The sequence below is a fragment of the Sceloporus occidentalis genome, unplaced genomic scaffold (assembly GCF_023333645.1).
Source record: "Sceloporus occidentalis isolate IW3139 unplaced genomic scaffold, rSceOcc1.0.p SCAF_7, whole genome shotgun sequence".
In the NCBI taxonomy this organism is placed as follows: Eukaryota; Metazoa; Chordata; class Lepidosauria; order Squamata; family Phrynosomatidae; genus Sceloporus; species Sceloporus occidentalis.
This window is the reverse complement of record NW_028316987.1, coordinates 90,063,007-90,083,236: the sequence shown is the minus strand read 5'-3', so window position 1 is coordinate 90,083,236 and position 20,230 is coordinate 90,063,007. Positions and strand designations below refer to the sequence as shown.

The 20,230-nt window shown below is 41.9% G+C and overlaps 1 protein-coding gene across 4 annotated transcripts in view; it reads left to right on the top strand.

Annotated features, from left to right (window-relative positions):
* SCN5A (sodium voltage-gated channel alpha subunit 5) overlaps positions 1-20,230 on the top strand; it is a 334,766-nt gene that overhangs the window by 228,194 nt on the left and 86,342 nt on the right. For all 4 annotated transcript variants that reach the window (XM_089533641.1, XM_089533640.1, XM_089533639.1 and 1 more), the window contains one exon: positions 10,499-10,972. In XM_089533641.1, the coding sequence (XP_089389767.1) occupies positions 10,499-10,972 (474 nt within the window). The remainder of the gene's footprint in view (positions 1-10,498; positions 10,973-20,230) is intronic.

Here is a 20,230-nt window from a genome sequence, read left to right as displayed (position 1 = left end):
ATAAATAAATAAATACAAATAAATTCAAATACTCAAACAGATACAAAGAGAGAGAAAGAGAACATATTTTCCTAATTTGAAAGTAAGGAAAAAATCTCAGCTAAATGGGCTGATCCAAGATCAAGGTGAAATAAGGTGATTGTTGCTGTTAGAGAGACAGCAATAGCAATAGCGTTTACATTTCTATACTGCTTCATAGTGAACTCAGCACTCTCTAAGCAGTTTACAATCTGTAATAATAATAATTTCTTTTATTTATATACTGCTATTCCAAAGATCATAGCGGTGAACAGCAAGTAAGCTAATTAGCAAGTAAGCTAATTTGCCCCCAATAGTCTGGGTACTCATTTTAGCGACCTCGGAAGGATGCAAGCCTGAGTCGAGCTTGGGCCCTTTTGCTGGTCTTGAACTCGCAACCTTGTGGTTTCGAGTGAATGACTGCAGTACAGGCATTTAACCACTGCGCCACCAGGGCTCCTGGTGTAAGCTAATTGTCCCCAACAAGCTGGGTACTCATTTTACCAGCCTACAAAAGGATGGAAGGCTGACTCAACCTAGAGCCCTCTGGGATCAAACTCACAATGCTGTGGCTGCAGAACCCGCATTTAACCACTGCACCACCAAGGCTCTTGCAGGATGAGGAACATTAAGCATAGCTGCTTCTAACCAGAAACTGGATGTAGAGCAAAGTGGGGGATGAGCCCTGGAAGCAAACGGGGAAGCTAATTAAGTAAATACATCCATCCTCTGGAAAATCTTTGCAAGCTGCAGCAACCAATCAATCAAGCCTTTTAAATTATAGCAGGCTGCTGCTCTACTAGCTGAGCTGGAGATGTGAACAGAGCCCTTTCCTCTGACCCAGAGTTGAACCCACCAAAACTGGAGAGCCTGCACCCTCATCACTCACCTGGGGATGACCCATGAAAATTGGAGATACAGGATCAGGAGGCCCTGAAATCTGGCAACACTGCATGCAACCCTTTGCAGTGTGCATATTTGAAAAGTGTGCATATTATGAACAGCACAAACTCACTTTGTGCAGTGATGGATGGATGTAAACAATGCATGTGGTGTAGGAAAAATGTCCACAGAAAGGTACACAAAGAAAGTGACAGGTTTTCTTTTCTGTATATCAAGAAAAAGTCATACATGGAAGAGGATCATACAGATCACAAACAGAGATAAGAAAAGGGGGATGTAACATAAGCAATAGTGCTCACTCTCCAAGGATCTTATAACCTGGCATCCTACATTTTAAACATTGTCAGCATTCAAACCTGCATTCTGTTGACTTTGTGCCAGCTTTAGTTTTTGTGCGAGTCTCTGCTCATCTTGACAGGTTGCTATTTATTTGATTTATTTATACAAATATTTATATTGCACCCTTCCATGATGGAAGCTATGCCTGGGGTAGCTTACATAATTTTAAAACAATTCACAAAAACATAACAGAAGAATGAAATCAAAGATAAGCACAGCAGAAAAAGAATTGCATGGAATTTACTTATTACAATATATAGAGAGGTGCAAATTGGGTCTAAATAAAGCTGAAGAGGAAGAGGAGAATGGGAGGACAACAACAAATTTCATTTTAGTGGGGAAAAGTGTGACAATGGCTAAATGATCTGTGAGTCTGCTCTCCCTACTACCTAAATGTTAAATCTTGATGGACAATTTCAGCTGATGCACGTTCTTCTATAGGTCTGTGTCTTTAACTTGACTTGGCCTGCACAGACTATCCTTCAAATAAAGCACCAGTAGGAACTGTGTGGCTCTTTGTATATTTTTGGATTGCAATACTCAGAATTCCTCACCATTGGTTATTGTTGGCTAGGGATGTTTGGAGTTGCAAGGATGCATGATTCCCACTCTTGAAATTCATGAGAACTTCAAATGGAGGACTGCCCTGTGTACATTAGTGCATATTATCAGCATCATCTGACTTGAGACTCTATGGCCCCTGCAAGAAAACTATCCCCTGGGTCTGCCAAAGTTCCCTGCCCTTGATCCAAAGAGATTGAAAAGGTCTTTTTACTATTGTGCCATTCACTTGTTCGCACATATGTTGGACTCATCTAATGAAGATCCTGGCACTTGGTTTAGATGCTAGTTATTTTCCCCTATTTATTTTTTTTTACAATTCTTTTGCACATTTTTTCCTGTACTACAAGTCTTAAGGGACCCGAAGTACCCTGTTACTCAAATGCTGATCAATTCCGTACCTCAGGGTGGCTGCATAATGTGCCTCCAGATCATACACTGAGATCTATCATCCTATATCAAGTACTACATTGCAATTCCCAGCAGCCCAAGACAGCATTACAACTTCATTTGGAGCTGGATAATTTTGTATCTCCAGCAAATATCAGTGAAATTAATGTATTAAATCCAGAAGAGATTGTGTTTATTATTATTATTATTGGAAGTAATATTGTTACTTTTAACACACAGTGACAACCGCCAGTAAAAGGGATGATTTTGGGGTGCAAGCCAGGTCCCAGAATAGTATTACACAGCTTCTAAGGAGTTTATCACACAAGGTTTGAAAATAATTAATAATAATAATAATTATTATTATTATTATTATTATTATTATTATTATTTGTATTCTGCTTTTTCCCAAAGGAATCAAAGCAGATTCCAACAGTATAATTAAAACATCCTTATAAAAGCCCCTCTACCAATGAGAGGCCTGGAAGGGGGGGCACCCCGCCTACAAAGCCCAGTTGGCCAAGGGCTGTCCGGGCAACCCGGCCAGCCAATAGTAAAGGACCTCTGCCTCCAGTGGCATGCTGGGAGTTGCAGTCCCAGCAGGAGGTGAAGTCCCTCCTCCTCCTCCAAGCCAGCCAATTGTGGGCCCGCCTGCCCCAGCAATGCATGCTGGGCCACGGGACGGCCCCATGAGAGCAGGGGGAGCAGCGCCTGTCCCCAGCAGCAACACGGCCGGCCCACTGAGTCGGGCAGCCGCATTCCTCACAGGACACTGTTTCTATCCAGTAGCTGATCTGTAGTCCATCTGTTTCTGGAAGACTCTTTTTCATTGATGGACAAAGCCCATCAATGCCTCCCAATTGCAATGCTTTTCCTCTATTGAGCAAGTGACATGAGTTCCTCCCAAAGCACTTGTCACCATGTAAAATGTGAATTTGCCATATTTACTTTCTAAATTTTCATTTGTAATCATACCTAGCAGATACATTTTGGGTCCAAACTCTCTTTAGATTTCAAACTTTTTGGAGTTCTGTTATGGATCTGTTTTCAACATTTCTTAGCCCATTTGCAGGACCACCAAAGGTGATAAAGTGTGCCTAATTCTACCTCGTATTTCCAAGCTCTGATAAGAAGAATAATGTGAACAGTGGCAAAGTTAGTGCAGAACCTGGGCTACAGTCACTAATTCATCATAGCTTCATTTTTGCATTGGAAATGCATACACAAATGCACTCTGAGTATTGTTAGAAATCATTCACAGCAAGAGCAACAGATGGAATGATTTAAGTGAAGTGATAGCAAGCAAATGGGCTTTGTGCAGAAAATGGTTTGATCTGTCTCCTCCCTAGACTGTATGTCTCCAAAGCAGTCTGCTCAACAATAATAGGAAGCAATGATGCCTGAGGTTGAGCTTATTTTGGTCAGCAGCATGGACTCCTAAGTGAGCAGTGTGTGTGTTGTGTATGTGTGTGCATGTAGAATTGTGTGCATGTATGTTGCAAAAACAGAGAACAAATAGCTTATGATAACTGATAAGCTAAAATGAAAAACTGCTATGTATAAAAGAACAGGTGTGCTGAGATAAAGTTACACAGCTGGGAAAAGGGGAGCACTTCAAAAATTGAAAGAAGGAAATTATTCAAAATGGGACATTAACTTAAATGGGTACATAATTGAAGGGTTCATCTGCTTTAAATCGGTGGGAATCCTGAACCATTGTACCTTGCTGGAAAAAAGGATGTCTGCCCACATAATGATTTCTGTTCCATGTGCCTGACAGCTTTACTCCTTTAAAGAGGCACAGGAGGGTGTGGCATCTGTAGACCAGGGTGGCTGTCATTTGGGCTTTGTCAAATCTAGTAGCTGTGTAATACAGGATGAGTATCCCTTATCCAGATTTACTCATCCATGATTGCTCCTTGGTCACAGTTGTGACACTATTGTCACAAACATAACTCCCCCCGGCCCTACTTTACTGGGCCTCAGCTACATGGGGAGAAGCAGGTCCAATCTGCTGTAGTACAGGTGATGTTTCCATCAGATTTGGTATGGGGTGTCAGACCAGGTGAAGTTACTTAGTTAAGTATTAAGTAGTCAATACAGAATTTGTTGTTTACCTTCAAGCTGTTTCCGACTTATGGTGACTTTAAGGTGACCCTGTCACAGGGTCTTCTTGACAGAATTTGTTCAGAGGGGATTTTGCCATTGCCTCTCTGTGAGGCTGAAAGAGTGTGGTTTGCCCAAAGTCACTCAGAGGGTTTGAGTGCAAGATTGGTGCAATGTCCCATAACAAATTTCATGGCTCACTGGTAGGTTTGCCAGGTTAGTATGATCCCAGACTCTTAAATTTCAGAGCAAAAAAATGAGACCTAGGGATAGCTCCTTGTAGTGTCACAGATGGCAATCCCTGGTGAGTTCACAGGGGCTTTGGAAAACAGTGATAATTAAGCTCTGTAGACATTTGGGGACTTGGAAATTTAAAAAAAGGCCTATGGGATGTACATCCTCCTCTAACCACTACACTTCGCTGGATCTCAGTATTGCCATTGGTGTGTCATTTCATCTTCCACTTAGCACAGGACATAACTAATCAAATGTTTGAGGCCAAATAGCAGTCAGTTTCAGTGGATATGAGCAACAACATAAAGTCAGTTCACAATGTTCAACCCTCCTCTCCCAGTTGTAGCTGAAAATACTCTAGCAAGTTGTCTGTTGGCTTATTTTACACACAGCTCTGTGTTGCTTCTAGGGGAAACAACATGTACTGGTTAACACTACTAATCTGTTTTTCAAAATCAGATGTAGAGTTCCAGGCTGCTTCCGGGTGATGTTCTTTTGTATAATTTTGGACAAACTCTATGGCCCCTGCAAGAAAACTATCCCCTGGGTCTGCCAAAGTTCCCCACCCTTGATCCAAAGAGATTGAAAAGGTCTTTTTACTATTGTGCCATTCACTTGTTCGCACATATGTTGGACTCATCTAATGGATTCAAGTAACTATCTCTTCCACTCTGAAAATGAAGTTATCCTCACTAGACAATGGAGAGATGTGACATTGATGGCCAAATGCATTCATGCTAATCACAGTGATTACAGTGAGTGCCTGATGGATTAATAATGATAGGATACTTCAGATCAAGTGGCAGCAGTGTAATTAAGGTCATGCTGGCTTGCAGGAGTTCTTCAGTGCAGATTTTAGTAATTAAGCTGAACAAGACCAAGAAATCATGGGAAACAGCAATGTTCTGTTCTGCATACATCATATACAGTACCATCTAGAATCCAGTATTTGGACACCTTGAGATCTCTGCGTTCATAGACAGAGAAGTGTTGGACGGCCAATCTGGAAAGATATGGCAGGGGGTTATAAACATTGCAGTCTTAACATCTGGAGGGTGCCATATTGAGGAAGGCTGCTGGCAACTGGCTAGCAATTATGAATCTATCACTCTTGCCCATTTTATTGATTTAAAGCACTTTCTAGAACCTCTTGGCCCAACAGGGCTGTCAAGGTGGTATACAACATCTGAGGAAATAGGCTGAAATTTACAAAAGCTCATGCTACCAACTTCCGTCTTTCAGTGAGTCTCAAAGGTGCTACAAGATTCCTTTGCAGACTGACTTTCCAGACTAACATGTGTTTGAACGTCTGATTATGCTTCTGCTGGTTAGCTGGAAGGCTGAACTGAGTCTGTGGCAAGTCTTTAGGTCTAAGGGGATATCCTCCTTTCTTCAAGCCAATGAGGGGTGCATGTTCAGAAGTTTAGAAAGTGGAAAGAGTCATAACAAAGGCTGAAGACTTTGGAAGGTGGGCAGAGCAAAGTCAATCAGCTTGCTTCCACCATGCCCTACTTCAGCCCATGGGAGGCATTCATTTAAATCAGTAGTTCCCAAATTCTGTTCTTCCAGATGTGTTGGAGCACCAGAGTTTGAGAACCATTGGTTTAAATAGAAGGAAGCAGAGTGGGCTTTTGAATACAGTTACAAATGGACAAAAGTTTCCTCTGGAACTGATAGTGTTATGGCATGAAGATGTTCATCCATCGATCCATTATTTTGTTTATGCCTCAACTTTTCATCAAAGCTGGGTCTCAAGGCAGCAAATAGAGATAATTATAAATAAAACATGGGTAGCTCAAATATACAAAAAGTTATGATTAAAATAAAGAGCCAGCATGATGTATTGGTTTGAGTGTTTGGACTACACCTCTGAAGACCAGGGTTCAATTCCCCACTTGCCCATGAAACCCATTGGGTGACCTTGGGCAAGTGATATGCTCTCAGCCTCAGGGGAAGGCAATGGCAAATCTCCTTTGAACCAATCTTGCCAAGAAAATCCCATGATAGTTTTGCCTTAGGATCACCATAAATCAGAAATGACTTGAAGGTACACGACAACAACAAAGTATTAAACTGTCAATAAATTAAAACCATTTAAAGCATTAATTTAAAAGCAAAGGATACAGGTTGGACAGCACTTTAAAACAATGCAACTCTTTTCTTTCAAAGCTCCAGGTAGTCTTGGATGAAGCCGATTATCTGGACCCATTTCAAACTGTCTTCAGAGTGGGATACGGAGTTGAGACAGCCATGTTCACCTTAGTCAATGATCTCCATCTGGGAATCAACAGGGAAAGTGTGACCCTGTTGCTGCTCTTGGACATCTCAGCAGCCTTCGATACCATTGACCATGGTATCCTTCTGGAATGCCTGAGGGAGTTGGGAATTGCAAGCTTTGCTTTGCGGTGGCTCTGTTCTTACCTCTCAGGTAGATTCCAGATGGTGCTGTTGGGGGACAGCTGCTCTTCTAAAAGAGAGCTGACATCTGGCATCTCTCAAGGCGCCATTCTGTCCCCCATGAAGCCGCTGGGTGAGATCATCTGGAGACATGGGGCACAGTGTTATCAGTATGCCGATGACACCCAAATTTACTTCTCTATGTCTCTGACTGCTACAGTGACTAAGGATGGCATCTCTCCTCTGGATGCCTGCCTTGGAGCAGCAGAAAACAAGCTTGCTCCCTCCTCAATATGACATCCTTTCAAATATTTAAACAGGGCTATCATATCACCTCTTAACCTTCTTTTCTCCAGGCTAAACATCCCCAGCTCCCTCAGTCGTTCCTCATAGGGCAAGGTTTCCAGACCTTTCACCATTTTAGTCACCCTCCTCTGGACACGCTCCAGTTTCTCAATGTCCTTTTTGAATTGTGGTGCCCAGAACTGGACACAATATTCCAGGTGGGGCCTGACCAGAGCAGAATACAGTGGCGCTATTACTTCTCTTGATCTAGACACTATACTTTTATTGATGCAGCCTAGAATTGCATTGGCCTTTTTAGCTGCCGCATCACACTGTTGACTCATGTTCAACTTATGGTCTACTTGGACTCCTAGATCCCTTTCACATGTACTTTCATTCAGCAATGTGTCTCCCATCCTATATCTGTGCATTTCATTTTTCTGCCCTAAGTGCAGTACCTTACATTTCTTTGTGTTGAATTTCATTTTGTTAGCTTTGGCCCAGCTTTCTAGTCTATTCAGATCATTTTGAATGTTGATCCTGTCCTCTGGAGTATTAGCTACTCCTCCTGATTTGGTGCCATCTGCAAATTTGATAAGTATTCTCCCAATTCTGTCATCCAGGTCATTGATGACAGAATTGTTATTTTGTTATTTTATAGATGATTTGTTATTTTATTGAATTAATAGTAATTTTAGTATTTTATTGATTGTATATATGTATTGTACTATATTTTTACTGATGTAATCCCACCTTGATCCGCAGGGAGAGGCAGAAAATATAAATAAACTATTTATTATTATTTTATTAAAACAATTAGTTGCTAAATGCCTGCTGACATAAAAAGCTCTTCCCAGCTGCAACCTACCATAGAAAGGTTGGATGCCCTAAGATGTTTTTCTTCTGACCTGAGTCCAAGAGCATTCTGGGGGAAGGCAAGAGTTCCTTCCATGATGAATTCACTTTGACTATAACCTTTGCATTAGAGCTGATATATTTTTGTCACTTCAAAATAAGCATCCACACTTATCCTTGGATATGTTATGAAATACAAATATAGCAGTAGAGTAAACATTCTTTCTTTCTTTCTCACTCTTTTTAAAAGCATCTAATCTTGGAAACCTTTTCATTTTCTCTGCTTTGCAAGAATGCATGTGTCTCCATTTAAAAGCAGGACTATGATTGCAATGGTTAAAGGCGTTCCCTTGCCATGTGCCATGGTTGCCCTGAGGTAGGTTGTCTGTTTCCCAAGTAGTGGAAAAAGGAGGGCAGTGAAGGAATGAATGTGCAGGGGATTGTGTAAATCACAAGAAATTGTTTGTCTCCTTCTCTCCAATAAAAGAACACTGAGTGAGAAAATAGTGTGTGTGTTGCAAATTGTGTGTATACTGTATATGTTAGGTTCATATAGAGATGGCAAAATGTTATAATATCCTAAGTCAAGAGTCTACATCATGCTTGGGATATGCTACTGAGTAGAATGCCTTGGATAACATTATAGAGTACAACCCCCATATCTGTGGGAGATATGTGAATCTAGAGAGAACACATTTTTTCAGATGTGGGTGAGTGAAAATGTGAGTTCCAGTCCTGTGGATATGGGGGGTCATACTGTCTTCCAGGCACCATGACAAAAGAAATTCATCTTATGGGTATTTACTTATTTATTTAAAGCATTTATACCATGCTTTTCATGCTAAAGGAGTTTACAGCTCAATAAAAACAAGACAGTCTGGAGAGTGAGCTGAAGAAGCTTTGTCCCTTTGAATATTTTTAAAGCAAGACTTTTGGTATAAATGAACTATGACAACAAGGTGTCACTGGGATCTGGAAAACTTGGTCACTTTATGAAACATAAGAACTACATGGCTGAATCACACTGAGGTCCATTTAGTCCATCTTTCTGTTTGCAGCTGGGCATTCAGCTCTTCCTCCTAACTCCCCAGGTCATTCATAAGGAGGTCACCAAAATTTGAATATCTGCCTTCAGCATTTGTCAGTCCTCTGCATGTATTTAGCTGTCATAACTGAGAGCTGTAGGTCTTTGGATCTCTAGATATTTAGGGCTTCAGCTCCCAGGATCTCCATGAGTCCAAAACATCTGGAAAGTCAAACCACTCAATCTTTTCTCTTTATGGCTGAGGTCTTCCTGATTTCTGCAGTTGGTGGCAAAATGGCACCATTCACCAAGATCAAGGTACCAGGAGACTTGGGGGTTACCCTAAGGTAAACAAGTATTTAAACATACACATATACCCTGGAGATGGAGGTAGGAGGGGGCGGTAAAACAGGTAATAATAACATGTAGTGGACTGTTGAGTGAATGAGAGACAAAAACCAACCAACCAACCAATAAACAGCTAGGGAATTCAAAGGCATAGCTTGTTAGTCTGGAAAATCAGCATGCAAAGGGATCTTGTAAGACTTTTGAAATTAATTGAAAAAAATAAGCTGGTAGCATGAGCTTTCATAGACTTGAGTGTACTTCCTCATGCATCTGAGGAAGTAGGCTCATATCTATGAAAGCTCATGCTACCAACTTCTTTCTTACAGTTAGTCTCAAAGCTGCTGCAAAACATCTCTGCATGCAGGTAGGGGATATAATGCAATGTCTGGAAAGGGAAGAGGGAGAAGAAATCACACAGATGTCAGTGAAAGAGCAGAAAGGACAATCTTGTTATCTGGACAGATCGTGTTCTGCTTCACTCTTAGAAAGAATTTCAAAATGCTCCAAGAACTAGAAGAGAGAGCTGCTGTGACTTTGAGATATACTAGAATAGGGGTGGCCTGGCAGACCTGCTGGCTGGGGGACTCTGGAAGTTGTAGTCCACAAAGTAAAATTTCCAAGCATTGAAGCTGCCTATAAATATCAATAAAGAAAACAAATACATAGAACTGGATTGGGCAAAACTGTGTCCACACACATGAAGGCATGGATGGGGGAAGATGCCAGTGAGGACAGAACATGTTCAGTGCCATAGAACATGGACTGATTGAAACGTGGAGGGGATGGGAGACCACATAGTGGCTGGGGCCCTGAATAGAAGCACTCTATTAGACTACAACCTTTCATTGCAGGGTATTACTTATGCTTTTAGATAGCATTTCCCTAGTCAGTTAAACTGTGTGAATAAGTACTTTTTGAGGGGTTCACACCAGATCATTATTAACTTGGGCTGCCTTACTTTGGAATGAAACTATTCAGAATATATGAATTCCTAATATGAACTCCCAGGGTGATTAACACAGTTGCATTACATTTCAGGTGCTGAACCTGTTTCTTGCCTTACTATTGAGCTCATTTAGTGCTGATAACCTTTCTGCACCAGACGAGGATGGGGAGATGAACAACCTGCAGCTTGCCTTTGCCCGCATCAACAGGGGGCTGAACTATGCCAAGCGTGCAATGTGGGATTTCTGTTGCAACGTCCTTAGGCAGCCCAAAGCAACTGCTGAGAAGAAAGCCATGATGAAGCTCGCAGCCCAGAACCCAGCCGTTGTCCACAACTGCATCAATAACCACACTGCTATGGAGTTTGGCAAAGAAGAGGATACCCACCAGGAGAACCACATTGGGGATGATGGGGTTGAAAGGAACAGGGTGAAGAAGCAGCAGGTGACCAACGACCACGATGATGACTTTATGACCAACCCCAATCTTTCCATCTGTGTCCCCATTGCTGTGGGCGAGTCTGATATTGAAGATGATGAGCAGAGCACCTTTACAGAAACTGACCAGGTAGGCTCCTTCTCAAAGATGGGGTGGCTGACTTTTGGGGCAAGATTACAAATCAGGTCCAAGGTAGAAGCAGTGGTGCAGTTAGGTAATTTTAGACTCTAGATTTCATGATCTTACAGTTGACCTTCTTTAGAAAGTAATGTGTTTTATCACTTAGTCCAAAGTATGGTATGTTAGCAAGCCCACATTTGAAGGCCTGCCTGCTTCTTTGGCTGAGTATAGCTCTGGCCTTCTACCTCAAAGGCCTACATCTATGGTTCCACTTGGCATGCTCCACTTGGCACCCCAAAGGCCAAATCTATGGCTCCACTATATGCTATAGTGCATATACCATTCCAAGTGCTATGAAGTTCTCTAGACTATTGAGCCATGGAATAGGCAAAAGTACATTACTGGTGGAAGAGTCTGTAGTGTAGAAATGGGACCATGAATTAGCTACTTGTAAGTTCAGGACAATCACAGACTCATACTTCCCATGCTATAAAAGTTTGCTACACTTCAGGATAAACACTCCCAACTAGTGGTGAAGGTGTGGCCGTCAGTGTTGCCAATCACCCTCGAAGGAAATCCCCCCGAAAATCCCTGAAATGCCCCAAAATTTTCCAGGGCATCTGGGTCAGGAGCAGGGGCAGGGAATTCCGGGTCAGCTATTTGGGGGGGGGGGGAACGGTGGGGACTTCCGGGTCGGCCATTTTGGGGGGTGGGAAAGGCATTTTCAGCCATTTTTTGGGAAGGAAGTGAAATAATTCCCCATAAACGGAAAGGCTTTTAATTACCCAATGGGAAGGTTTAATTCCCTGGAAATTCCCCATAATTTTTTATACTCAGAAATTACCCGGAAAGGCTTTTTATTACCTGGAAACTGGGGAATTCCCTGGAAATTGGCAACACTGCTGGCCATCTAACTTAACTAATAGCATTGCTCACTGCTCAATATCTTACTATATTTGAAGACTTTGCTTTTGAATTTGAATATCATTTCAAGATCAACCTGTCTGTGTATACTACCAAACTTTTCCTTAAGGAGTGGTTTTATTTGTTTTGGTTTCTCGTCATTGTGGCATGTAAGGATCTGTCTATACTACTGCCTTGATTGATGGGTCATTTCCTCTGCACAACGAACCTTGGGAATTGTAGTTCTGGTTGAATCCGCACTGCAGAAATAATGGAGTTTGACACCACTTTAACTGCCATGGCTCAGTGCTATGAAATTCTGGGATTTGTAGTTTTGTGAGAAATTTAGCTTTCTCTGCCAGAGAGCTCTGGTTTCAAACAAACTACAAATCCCAAGATTCCATAGGATGGAGCCATGGTAGTTGAAGTGGTGTCAAGCCCAGTGCAGTATTTCTGCAGTGCAGATTCAGCCTCTGTAGAGAAACCAGGGTCCCTAAGCAGAGAATTCTCAATCCCTGCTCCATAAAACAATTCCTAGGACTTCCTTTTGTGAAACTGTGACAGACAAACGGGAGTAATTTACAGTCAGAAAATCACAGTAGAACTATATTATATTCAGCATCATTACTCTGGTTGCCATGAAGGCTTTGGAAAAGGAGAAATTGAACTTTCTTCACTGTTTGGGAATCTTTTATGGCTGGGCATGTGCTGTCTTATTGAGTGTTAGTATATCTTGGGAATGCCTCTTGTTAGAGAGCAATTGCTGTGAAAAATGTCTATATGTATGTAAGTCATAGATGCAGGAAAACCTCCATGTACAAGGACTAGAAATCATGTTATTTGAGGATGATGCACAACAAAGGGTAGGCTCAGGAAAGCTTTTTTTTTCCTAAGAAAGAAAGCGGCAAATGAGTTTCTAATCTCACCTTCATTTTTGACATCTTCATGTGCTTTCAGCATCTTTGGAAAAGCTGGCTAGAGGCTTATCTTGTACAGTGAAATGGGTGTTTACAGGATTCCTATTTCTTATATTGGAAAAGGCTGTGTTGGTGTTTATGTGGGCATTTGTAACTGAGTGTCTGAGAAACAGCTAGATATCAGCATATGAAGGAGCAGGAGAAAAAAGGTGGATTCACAATGCTGGCTCTTGAATTTCAGGGCTGTTTGGGTACACCATTTTCTGTGTCCATCATGAAAAACATGACATATAAATGGAGGATTCTCTTTCCAAGTATTCTGCGCAAAGCAGAAATGGTAGTCTTGTTAGAATACTAGATCCTCTGCTAGTTTGAGGATCCTGGAAAATGCTCAGCATTCTCGCCCTCTGGTGCCAGGCTTTTATCACTAATAGTATTCCACAAAGTGTTATGGTTCTGGTGTAGTTATTCATTATTTTTTTTAAAAAAAATTGTATGCCAGATTTCTGTAAAATAGAATGGCACTCAGGGCAGGGAGCTGTTTAAATATTTGAAGGGATGTCACTTTGAGGATGCAGAAAGCTGTTTTCTGCTGCTTAGAGACATAGGAGTCTTTCACACAGTTAAAAAATCCGACTTACCTTTCCCAGTTTGAATCCTCCTCCAGGATGCAGCTGAATGTTATCACTTGCATTTTGCCTCTGATGCTGCCTTTTCGCTTAGAGTTGTATAACACAACTCTAAGGCAAAACTATCATGGAGTTTTATTGGTACGATTTATTCAAAGAGGGTTTGCCATGAGGCTGTGAGAGTATGACTTGCCGAAAGTCACCTAATGGGTGACCAAGGATTTGAACCTTGATCTTCTGGAGTCCTAGTCCAATGCTCAAACCACTACACCATACATATACATTTACAATGGGGCTCCTTATCTGCAGACTTGCCATCCATAGATTTAAGTATCCATGGATGGCAAGCACCCATTGTCCCGAATAGGTGGTACATGCATGTGGTTGCACTAGTGGGCATGCATGTTGCACCACCATTAGGGAGAATGGGACTGGAGGTCCTGTGTTTTTTGGTTTCTGCACACGGGGTGGTGGTGGTCCAGAACAGATCCCCTTCAGATACCAAGGTCCAACTGTATGTATACATATACAAACATACTAGATGATAGATAGATAGATAGATAGATAGATAGATAGATAGATAGATCATCTGATACGTGGTGAGCTACCTGCCTGCTGCTGGTTTTCATATCTAGATATCTATATTTACATTTGCAGATATTATAGATTACTGGTACATATCATAGGTTATCTACATCATAACCACATACTAGATCAGTATTAATATTATTGATAGATACACAGATGGGTGTGAAAATCTGTTTCTTTCCAGAAAGAAGCCTGGAAATGGGAATCTAAAAGATGGTGTGAAAAATACATGGTTTTCCCCATTGTGCACTTTGCAATAATTTCTCAAAGCAGCAGGTGTGTTGCTTCACCTCACACGACTTCTCTCTGCAGCCTCCCTTGCTTTGGTGGCGGTGGTGGGGAAGAAGCTAACTCAGTAAACATACCTAAAGCAACCCTAAATGTTGGGCCATGAAAGAATCCCTCCTAGTTATGAGGGATTGTTCTCTTTGAAATATTAGTCATTGTCTTTCCACCCACTCCCCCTTGAATAGCTACATCCTCTGCAAGAGAGCCATTGTTAAGAGGAATGTAGTGGTTTTGCCATGATGGTATTCTTCTTCTTTGTAGCAGATAATACTGACTGAGCAGAATCCTTGGAGCGGCTCAAAGATCTCACTTATCTTTCAATGATCCAGAAGAGAGTGGGCAACTGTGAGCAGTTTGGGGGCCTATGACCCTCTGGAGAGCTGCCCAAATGTATTTTTATTTATTTTCAAGGATTTATAATCTGCCTTTTCCCCACAATGGGATTCTTGAAACTGCAAATATTCTAATCAGTCCAGAATTCTTCTGCCCAGTGTCAAATATGTTTTTGACCAATTTTTTTGGAATTTTTAAAATATTCTTTCCAACCCAGACTTCCCAAACTGGGAGAGAAGAAGTGTTTGGGAGTCCAAAACTGATTTTGAAAACATTTTTTCAAAAAATCCAAAAACCTGAACAGAGGGTTGAGGAGACGTGAGCTATTTAAAAAATGAACCACTAATCCTGGAGTACGGCTGTAAATCTTCACCACAACCATTATCATCATAGTCGCTTAAGATCCTATATGAGAGGGCCAGTGTGAGATAGCAGTTTGAACCCAAACCCCTCTCGGCCAGAGAATTCTGGTACTACAACAAACTACGAATCCAATGGATGAAGCCATGACAGTTAAAATGGCATTAAGCGAAATGGCATTAATTCTGCAGTGCTGTAGCTGCCAAAGTTTTTGCAGTAAGAGAGCTCTAGATCTCTGTACTTCATCCTTCCACAGATAGAATTTGCTGTCATTCACCTAAGGGGGGGGGGGGGGGACAAAGGCAGTAGCTGGATCACTGTTCTTTAATTAATATTCCTGTCTCATCTATCAGAGGGAAACCCAGCATTTCCTCCCCTCCCTATTCATTCCAGGGAGACTCCTGTAACAAAATAGATTTCTCTTGAGAGTCACTGCTGATATAAATCAGAGCAGGGAAAAGAAATTCAGGTACCTTGTGATGGAGAGTCCAGAGCGTAGGAGCTATTCCCTCAACACACAAAGGAATCCATCTTATAACAAGACTGCTTGCCAATGTGATTAACCTATTATACCGGAGGAGCTTAGAATGTTGACACACTTGTTTCTGCATTTCCCCAAAGCATGGTTAACATAATGGATCCAATACCAAAGTTAAGAGGGGAGCACTCTGTGAAAGCATAATTTAGCTTTGTCGGGGGGGGGGGGGGGGCAGCATGACATAGTGGTTTGAGTATTGGACTAGGACTCTAGAGACCAGGCGTCAAATCCCAGTTTGGGCATGTAAACCCGCTGGGTGACCTTTGGCAAATCACACAATCTCATCCTCAGATAATGGCAATGGCAAACTCCATCTGGAGAAACTTCCCAAGAAAAACCCCATAACAGATTCGCCTTAGGGTCTCTATGGGGCTTGACAGACACGCAGCTCCACGCCACCCATCTTTGCCCCGAGTTGGTGCTGCAGCAGCCGCACACTGCAGCACCAACGCACTGCCAAAAAGAAGCTGCCTAGAGGCGATTCTTTTTTGTGGTGCCGCAAACAGGAAAAGGCGCCACCATGCTGCCATTTCCTGCCAGTGACATCTGGACGCTGCACGGTGCGTGCATCATCATGGCGGCCCCTGTGTGGACAGGAGCCTGCCATGATGGTGCCGCCGTTCCATATTAGGGTTCAGGAGCATGCGGTTGCTGCATGCTCCCAAACCCTAATTTTGGCCCGAGGACAGCGCTTTCTGCCTGTCTGTACCAAGCCTATAAGTCAGAAATGATTTGAAGGCACACAACAACAGCAACAACAAATTATGCAATAGATTCTTTTCTCTCTTTTTTTAAATTCATCACATTTTATTTCTCTCTTTCTTCTTGTCAGACTTTCTCTAAGACAAGGCTACTACACTTCCATGTCTCCAGGTATAACTATTGACAGTTTTCAAGTTTCCTGCCCACTCTGACACTAATGGGCTGCAGTCAGCAAGTTTGCAGGGTTTTGCAAGCAAGCTTTAGATATGCTTATTTATCCAAGTTCACCTTTCTTGTTCTGAACAGTCCTACTTTACATTTACCACAGTGTAAGTGCAGGAAATGTCTTATGGATTGTTGCTTGGTTTCCATCAAGAAAATTACACTATATGCAAGACAAACACCAATCACATAACTGCAGAAAGGATTTGTGGGACAGAAATTTAATGTGTACAGTCCACATGAGCTGTATTTCTTTGATTTGTGATATACTGTTCTTTGGAAAACCAGAAGGGCAAGGTCTGAACATCTGGTTCATTCCATATGCAAGAAGGACATGTGATACAATAGATTCTTAGCAGCCCTCATCCAACCTACTTGAAGGATCAGCTAGAGGAGTGTCATGTCTGGGAGATATATGCCTGGTCCTTTTTAGTCAATGGGTCTTTGTGCGGGTGGCCCAACATAGCTGCCAAAAGTATTATGAATCTCAACCTGTGGTTGAGATTCATAATACTTTTGGCAGACAGACAAACAATTCTAAGATCTAGAAATTGTTGTAAATAGTGTGTTGTCAGGCAGGGGCATTACTGGGAGGCAAAGGGGTGTGGGCCACACTGGGTGACCCCTCAAGGGGGATCTCACCCAGTGTCTTGGTGGAAAGGGGTTGCCTTCTGGTCTGGGGTTTACAAGTCCACCCAGTGGGTTTCATGTCCAAGATGGGAATCAAACCCTGGTCTCCTGGGTCCTAGTCCAACACTCAAACCACTATACCATGCTGACTCTTAATTATTTTGGTGCTGGCTATTTAACTTTAAAAGAAATTTAATATAAAAATGTAATGAAGTTTTTCTCTTTCTAATGTAAAATCAATACAATTAGATTTTTTAACTCATTAATGATTAAATACATTAACCTTTTCCTACTAATTTTCCTATCTCTATATGACTGATCCCTGATAGGTTGGGAAGGATGACTGCAGGGAGGGGGGAGATAACACTAAAGCAGCTGTATAGAAATAATAGTGAAAACAGATATAATGTGGGGGTTTTGTTCAGGGAACATTTTAGCCTTTGCCGCAACCCATCCTAGCCCTTGAAGTTTTTCTACAGTCCAGAATATGCACAGCCCTGGTTAAACTGATCCCTGGATCAAAGCAGAGTTCTACTCTAGTTATTTAGTAATGTTTTGACATGCAATGCCTGGGTGAACCCAATGCTGAAATAATCCGAGCTTCTTACCAATAAATGAAATTCTGTTGTCTGTATATATTATGTGAACTGGGCACATTTGTCCAGATAATCTTGCCTTATTCCACAACTGTGGCTACTGTGCAAATAGAGCTGAGCTTTCGCGTCAGCTGCATCTTACACCTGATACTCCATCATGTGTTTCTATTTCTTATTCTTCATCTTTTTGCCAGTTTGGTGGATCAGTGGTGCACCATCTTCAGCACCCCTGCAGAGTTGAAGAAGGTTGCATTCAATGGCTTCTCATCATGCTGTGTTCTTCCACAGTTCTGTGTTGCTGCAAGATTAGGAACCGCAGTCATTTTTCCTTTTCCCTCATGTACTACTAGTCCAGCTGAGCTCCCACTCCAGTGAAGAGCATCAGATAACACTCTTAACCAAAAGGCTAGGCATTGAGTTTGAAAGAAACCCTTAGGACTTTCCAGAAAGCTATGCTCATAATGCTGTTGAGCACAGCAATCTGAAAGTTCAGATGGAGAGATAACATTGCTGCTGCTCCTGACAGGTGTGGAGTTTAACTGAGAAGAATTTTAATTTCCACAGACATTTCTATTATCCTGTCAAATGGTGTGGCACCCGCCACCCTTTTCCAAACAAGTGCCAGTCTGAGCTTTGTCCTAATGCAGCACACCTCTATGAAGATCCCATGTGTAAAGAAAATGGAAAGAGACACATTTCCTAGGGCTAGCAAAAAGTATTCATATCTTTTCATTGAATGTTTTCAGACAATGCAAACAAAGAATCATAAAAGCATTTGGGGCAATTTTCTTAGCACTTGAGAAAAGTTACTTTCAGGGCCACTGGGAATTGTAGTAGTCCCCCCCCCCCCCAAAAAAAGTAATGTTTCCAAGCTCTGGATTTTTGAATACTCATTGCAAAAATTGCCAGGCCAGAGCAAAACAGTGATGGTTTTATTGCTCTTGTTGTTTTTCTCTTTGAGAACTTAGCTTAGTGGTAGGGAACCTGACATGTAAGCCAGTAGCCCTGGGTTGACTTCCAACATTTGCAAAGAAGTCCAAGAAAGAAACTCAGGAGAATTGTTGCCAATCTATATTTTATTTATTTTTATTTATCTCAAGAATTTATATCAACAATACTGAGCTATATGGGACAAATGTGTGACACAATATAAGGCAACTTCTTTATATAATATCTAATTAAGTCTTTAGTTATTTATGTTGTACAACAACATAGCCACCACCATTTCACAGGTGAAAACTGGGGCACATATGGCAAAGCAACATCAGAGTTTGATTAAGATGGCAAAAGCTGTTAATGAGGAGTAGCAACAAGCTAGGAGAAGTTGCAGCAGTCTTCTGGTAAAGGGCAAGCTTTCACCCCACTTTCTCCTGCCCTCTCACTGAGATAACAGAATGCAAACTATTTTTGCATTTTCAACCTAGTTTGCAGCTGAAGCACGCTGGAGACAAAGAGGGAAAATGTAACTAGGAGAAGAGAAATTGGGACATTTGAAAATTGGATGTGAGAGCGGGATGACAGAAGACTAATCAGGACTGTCCCTACCAAACTGGGCAGTTGGAGGGTATGAAACATTGATTTGAACCCAGCTTTCTCTGTGTCCTTTGACTTCCTGGCTGAGTACAACACTTAAAAAGAGGTCTAAATCCAATTGCTAGTTCTGTCTAGAGCATGCCTATTGAATCAACTGCTCCATGCTAAGCCGACACTTAATTTAACTTTCATTGAGGCAGTAGGTATGCTCTAATTGGGAGTAGCAATGAAGTGGTTGGCCTTTTTTAATTAAAACATTTGTAGTATTATTGTAATTCAGAAGCAGGCTCCATAGTGGACCACTCCCTCAATCTTGTTGCCCATAAACAGAGCTCCCCAACACACTGCAGAAATAATCCCATTTGAAACCATTTGAACTGTCCTGGCTTAATGCCGGGGAATTCTGGAAACTGTAGTTGTGTGAGACATTTAGCCTTCTCTGTCACAGAGCTCTTGGGCCACAATAAACTATAGTTCTCAGGATTCCCTAGCACTGAGCCAGGGCAGTTCAAGCGGCCTCAAATGGAATTATTTCTGCAATGTGTTTTGGACCAGAGACTGCCCCCAAAAGGTGACTTAGACCAGTGGTTCTTAACTTGTAGCCCACATAACCCCTCAGTGTCCTTACAGCAGGTCCCTAAGGGCCAACTCTCCTTCTTTTGCCCCTTCAAGGCCCGTCTAGCTCAACCCCACACTAAAAGGTGGAGAGTGAAAGAGAGAGGGAAGAGGAGGAGAATGAGTGAGCAAGCAAGCAAGGGATCCCCATTCCTCCCACTGGCTCAGTCAGTAACAGCAGGGCTCTTATTATTAATGTTTTCTGCTGCTGCAGAGAATAGAACCCAGAACAGTGGATGCAAGCTACAGGAAAAGAGATCCCACCTCCTGTTCAATTGTGTTGTTGATTTGCCACTTATGTTTTGGCCTCCTCACTGAAAATACCATTATAGTCAGCCCTCCGTTTTCACAGGGGATCCATTGAGGAACATCCCTCACACACAAAAATAGGCTTGAATGGGGTGCGCTCCTAT